Source organism: Capricornis sumatraensis, chromosome X (genome assembly GCF_032405125.1).
Source record: "Capricornis sumatraensis isolate serow.1 chromosome X, serow.2, whole genome shotgun sequence".
NCBI lineage: Eukaryota > Metazoa > Chordata > Mammalia > Artiodactyla > Bovidae > Capricornis > Capricornis sumatraensis.
In genome coordinates this window covers 56,360,227-56,366,233 of record NC_091092.1, presented here as the reverse complement: position 1 = coordinate 56,366,233, position 6,007 = coordinate 56,360,227, and the positions used below count along the sequence as shown (strand labels likewise).

The window sequence follows — 6,007 nt, the reverse complement described above, 5'->3', positions numbered from 1 at the left end:
TGCCGGTCTCAGAGAGATAGGACCTCGTGAGTGCAGCAGGGTCTCAAAATGGCGGACGGGACAGTCCCGGGTGCTGCCTGAAGTCCAGGCTCCGCGCAAGGAAGGACTGAAGCGGTTCGACTCCAACACGGAGGGAGGGATCCTGGCCCTTGTGGGGGCTCTTGGAGGCCTTAGAGCGGGGTGAGCAGGGTGAGAAGTTTTTTGACATCTGGCTCGGGGACCTTGGGATGTGAGGTTTTCGGGCGGAGGGTGGAGGCTTCCGGTTGGCAGAGGCTGGACTCCCCGGACTGAGCCGATGCCTGCCCCGTGGTCAGTGCTTGGAGGCCAGGCGGGACATGAGGAGCAGCTGAGGACCAAGCATCTCCCCAGCCTAGAACCCCCGGGAGGCCCTGGGCAGGGACGGCCAAATGTGGGGCCCCTCAGCGCTTTCTGTACAGACTCGCATCTTGTTCTGAGTTACCCTGCAGGCCCCCAAAGGGGAGGGTCCAGGCTGTGCCAGGGGAAAGGGGAGAACTACAAGGGAGCCCCGAGGGGACCTCCCATGCCACAACTGGGGGGACCTCACAGAGTCCACTCCTCCCAGCACAAAAGGCCCAGGGCTGTGCCACACTACCCCCAAGGTGTCCCCATCATTTCTCTCACAGGAGCTCCAGGAACCAGGAGGCCAAGGCAGAAGTCTGAGGCCCATGTCCTGAGGTCGGAGAGCAGAGGAGGCCCAGGCAGTACCAGGAGTGAAGGTGAGGAGGGTGCCCTGAGTGGGGCTCCCTATCCCAGAACAAAGGGGACCCAAGAAGGCCCTAATCGCCCCGCTTTGTCAGTGCCAGAAATCTCGGGCTGTGCTGACTACACCCTGGGGAGCCACTTCACTTCTTCCTTCAGGTAGCCAAGGGACTGGCTGCCCAGGATGAGCGCCCCTGTGAGGTCTGAGTGAAACCCTCAAGGGGAGACCTGTAAGTGGCCTGTATCAGACGGCCCAAGGCCTCCCGTGGGTTCTGGGCTGGGGAGATGCTTGGTCCTCAGCTGCTCCTCATGTCCCGCCTGGCCTCTGTGCACTGACCACAGGGGCAGTGGGGTTCTCAGCCCAGGCCATTCCCACCCCCTCCTCCCCTAAGCCCCTGTCTCACGCCTGTCTGGGGTTTGATCACAGGCATCGTGCTCCTGGTGGAGATGAGTAAGCTGAACAAGCCCGAGGAAGACCTTCAGGACCCAGGCGAGGCCCAGGGCCTGGTGGAGGTGCAGCTCTTGGGGGCTGAGGTGCGAGAGGCTGCATCCCCCTCGGCCTCCTCCTCCACAGTGTCCTCCTCAGCCCCCCGGGAGGCCTTGCCCCAGGAGGCTCTGAAGGAGATGATAACTAAGCTGATGAACTTCCTGCTCCTCAAGTATCGAGCCAAGGAGCTGACTTCCCAGGCAGAAATGCTGAAGAAGGTCCTCAAGGATAACCAGCAGCACTTCCCGGTGGTTTTCAGACAAGCCTCGGAGTGCCTGCAGCTGGTCTTTGGTGTGGAGGTGACGGGGGTATACCCCAGGAAGGGCACCTACGGTATGATCCCTGCCCTGGGCCTCACCTGCGATGAGATGCTGAGCGATGGGCAGGGCCTGCCCAAGGCTGGTCTACTGGCGCTGGTCCTCAGCGTGATCATGAGGAATGGAGACCCCACCCCTGAGGAGGTGGTCTGGGGAGCACTCAGCAGGATGGGGGTGTATGTTGGGAGGGAGAACTCCATCTTCGGGGAGCCCAGGGAGCTGCTGACCCAAGTGTGGGTGGGTGGGGGGTACCTGGAGTACCGGCAGGTGCCTGACAGTGACCCTGCTCGCTACGAGTTCCTGTGGGGTCCCCGGGCCTATGCGGAGACCAGCAAAGAGCAAGTCATGGCATTTGTGCTCAGGGTCAGACAAAGGGCTTTGAGGGTCTTCCCACTCCTGTCTGCAGAGGCTGCGAGGGAGGAGGACAAGGAGGCCTGAGCCAGAGCAGCAGCCAGGCTAATCTTTGCCTCTGTGATTGAAGAGGGAGTAGTCAGCCTTCTCAGAACTGAGGCCCTGGGCCAGTTGGGGAAGCCATTGTGTAGCATCTTTGGGTTCCTGTTCTTTATGATGACAGGCAAATTCATCTCTACTTCCTTTAGAAAATTGTCAAACTTGGATTGTTTTAATGGAAGGCTAGATAAACTTGAGTGTCTCAGCTTTGTGAATGATGTTGATCACAATGTGTTTGTGCTTACCCAGTTCAAGAACAAGAGTTTTGCTATTTTGTAAAAGCAATTGGGAACTCTTCCATTTTGTGTTGTGGTCCTGAACAGGATACAGTGGAAGTGGAATTAGGACTGTTTTGGAAACGTGAACTTACCGAGCAGTAGTATTGATGGGGGAAGAATTAGATGATAAAAGTAATCGTAGTGAATTCATGCTTCCGTCCTTCTTGTGTAGCATTCTCAAAAACTAAATTATCTCTGTTTATTTGGATTTGCCTGGGTTATTTAAGGAAGTAGCAGACAGTTCATCTGAGCCCCCTGCTCGCTGGCTCATTTATTCCGAAGACCTTTATGGAGCCTCTGCTCCATGAAAGTCCATGTTAGCAGTGGGGGCACTAGGAGAAGCAGAACACCCCCACAGCTAGAGTGATGGTCTCAGAGCCGCAGTCACACAAGGAAGGTGGAGAGACGTCCCCTAGTCCCACGGAACAAGGCAGCACCGGAAGGGGTGGTGGGGCTCCAGGAGGAGCACTCAAGTGTCGGTACCTGAGTCAGGGTGGTTTGGGGCTTTGAGAACTTGGGTTCCTTCTGTGGGAGGTGATCATGATGAGGCTGGGTGGTGGCAGCCCTCAGACTTCCAGGCAGTGTGTCATGAGGTTGATGGGAAAGTCTGAAATGGATCGTTGCTGTGAGGTGTCCTTTTGCATCTTGGATAAAGCCCAGAGAGATCTCTTTCTGAGGCAGGAAGGAAGGGGTCCTTCCTGGCTCCTGAAGCATTGCTGTTGACCACAGGGGCAAAGGAGGTGTTTTCTACCACCCCCCATCTGCTATGAATCCTGCAGAAATGCGAATCTTGCTCTTTGAAGTATTTCACTGTGTTCTCTTGGCTAGCCGTCCTCTCTGCCTTGGGAAAGCTGATTACCAAGTATATTGAAATGACAATTTATTTGGTCATCTGGACTATATTTCAGCCACGCGTGAGCATGGTCTAGATTTCAGTGGGAAGAAATGTGTGAGGAGAAGCTGCAAATGTGGACAGGAATGCTGGGTGTCTGGAATCCTGGGAACAGGTTTCACAGCTGAGAAAGACACTGCTCCCCACCCACAAGCACGCACAGTGCCCAAACTGAATAATACATCCTCCAAGAGGAAAACACTCAGAGCAGCAATTTTGCCTGGTGTTCTCTTCTGTTTCCTATTGAGCTGCCGATTTTCTGAGGTGTCTTGAAAACAAAACAGTTTCCTGAGGAGAGAGGGACAGAGTCTGGATCCGAATCACACTAGAAATAAGTACTCGCCAGTAAAGATGTAACATCTGCCAGAATCCCTGGGTTCAGGCAGGTTGAGAAGTGTGGAGGCAGCAGAGGACTTACAGGTTAAGGCTGTGCCTGGCATCAAAGGGCAGGAGCGACTTCCGGCCCTAAGGAGGTGGTGGGGTCACTGCAGTGGGGGGTGCAGACGGGTGCAGGGGGCTGAGGGGGCAGCTCTGTGCTGAGTGCCAGAGAACAACGGGAACAGGAGATGTGATTCTGCCCACATATGTGGCAGCTGCCAGATAGTCGGTGGACTCTTGGAAAAGGTGGAGAATTTCAAGACCCATGTGACCTGCTCAGACTCTCCTCTCCAAAACAAAGGAGATTTTGTCATTATAAATTCTAGCCATTGTTCTTGTTGAGCATTTGCTTGGAAGTGTGGAATTGAAGAGATGTCAGGTGTTCAGTCACCTCTTTTTTTCCTCTCTCCCTGCACACATGGGGACACGACCTTGCCAGGCCTCTTCACTTAGGAAGGGTCATGTGATGACCCGGGGCCAATGAATTTTGAGCAGAAGCATTTTTGTCAGGACCCTTTGTTTTGAAGGGACACAGGCGCCTGGGGGTTGATCCTCAAGTCAGGACAACACACAGACATAGACCACTCGGAGTGTGGTTGCTCTCCCAGAGACTAAAGTCCTGCGTCTCTGACCCTTGAGAGAGGCTGCCCCGCAGGGAGCTGGCTGCAGGGATTCCTCCTACCACACCCACAGTCACACCCCTGCTGCCCTCCCTGAGCTGCACTGTCAGCCCCCTCGGGGCTGTGCTCAGTCTCCATCAGGAGGCCAGCAGCTAGGTGCCAAAGTTCCCTGCTGGGGTTGGGGGCATCCTCCTTGTGGGGCCCAGCCCCGAGGCCAACCACCCCTGCTGCCCACAGCACCCCCTCTTCCCCAGAACCTGGCCCTGGGATTTGTCCTACCTGCCACAGGAGCCGCTTAGGCCCTGGTCCTGATGACCTCATGCGTGTATATTTATCTGGAAGTCCCAGGGCAGCATCCCCTTCCACAGTGCTTCAGGTGGAGCCGACAGGACTTGACACAGCGTCTGGGTGATCTCCTCATGGTGGGTCAGTAGTATTCATTGCCATAGAAGTGCAGGGCACATGTCTAAGATCCTGAGGTGTATTAGACCATTCGCTGTGGAATCCCACGTGTTGGAGGAAACTCGGGGTCTTGTGAATGTGACTGTGCGGTCCTAGCTTTTGAGCCTGAGTGTGAGAGGCAGAGGGGTATCTAATCAGCCATCCCCAGAGCCAGCTAGGAGCCAGTCAGGCTGTTTGAGCAGAGGACAGGCTCTAGCAGATGGCAGGGTTGGTACCCAGGATGCTCTCCTAGGTGCAAGAGGCCCCAGAATCCAATGAGGATTTGGAAAGTAACCAGGTCCCAGGGGTGCAGGCTGCAAAGAGGGTCGGCCGCCCCATAGAGGTGGAAGCAGCAAGCCTCTGGAGATCCCATCTGACCTGGCTGGGAGAGGGAGTGGGGAGCAGATGCCGCTGCAGGTGAGCTGCTGCCCGGGTCTCCATGAGGACATCCGTGCTCTGGGGCCAATTCCGGGACCACAGCCTTGGGGGCCACTCCAGGATGGATACATGACACCTTCATAACAGGTACTCCTCATGCGCCTTATTGGAAGTGACTGCTAGGTGTAGTTGGGATCTTGCTCTGGGTACATAAGAACCTCAGGCCTTTGGCTGCTAGGGGGCCCAAACTGCTCCCCACAACCGACTTATACGGAGGTCATTTTCAGGATCCAGCATCTTCAGCAGCAGCCTCTGTGTAGAAACACACCACCATGTTCCCAAGCTGATCTTGCCCAGGGCATCACAGATTGGACAGGTGCCATCCCTGGCTTAAGGATTCTCAGTGAATGTTCTGCTCCTTTGTGAAGTCCCTGTGTTTCCTCAGGGCTTCCCTGGAGGCTCAGTGTTAAAGAATCTGCCTGCAATGTGGGAGATGCAAGTTCGATCCCTGGGTGGGAAGATACTCTGGAGGAGCAAATGGCAGCCCATGCCAGTATTCTTGCCTGGGAAATGCCATGGACAGAGGAGCCCCGAGGCGGGCTACAGTCCATGGAGTCGCAAAGAGTCAGACACGGCTGAGTGACTGAGCACACTGAGAGGTACACCAAGGTAAAGGTTTGCTCTGGACCCTTGTATCTTCGGCAAGACACTGGCCCCTGCCTGGATCTTGACAGACTTCTGTGGCAAATAACACTGGAAAACATCTTAAAGTGGTTTTTGAGCAAGTACAGGGTTCCAGGTCTACACCTGGCCTCGGTTGGTGGCTTTTGCCATATCCAGGCAAACATCTATGAGGTTGGATCAGGGCAGCTTTTGTGGGACTTGACAAAAAGTGGATCCAGAGATGTTTCTGTGGTGGGAGAGGCCCGGTTAGTATATTATATGGGATTGGAGGTTAAGGGAGAGGGAAAGCTGCAGGTAATTTAGCAAGGGTCGTTTCACACTTACAGGTTCTGTGTGCTTGTGTTTGGTTTCCTATTTCCTTT

The 6,007-nt window shown here is 55.1% G+C and overlaps 1 protein-coding gene across 1 annotated transcript; it reads left to right on the top strand.

Moving 5' to 3' along the window:
* Positions 1 to 1,167: 1,167 nt before the first annotated feature.
* Positions 1,168 to 1,962, top strand: LOC138070757 (melanoma-associated antigen 10-like). The gene has a single exon (XM_068961967.1). It carries the CDS (start codon positions 1,168 to 1,170, stop codon positions 1,960 to 1,962), a length of 795 nt encoding a protein of 264 aa, XP_068818068.1.
* The last annotated feature ends 4,045 nt before the right edge of the window (positions 1,963 to 6,007 follow it).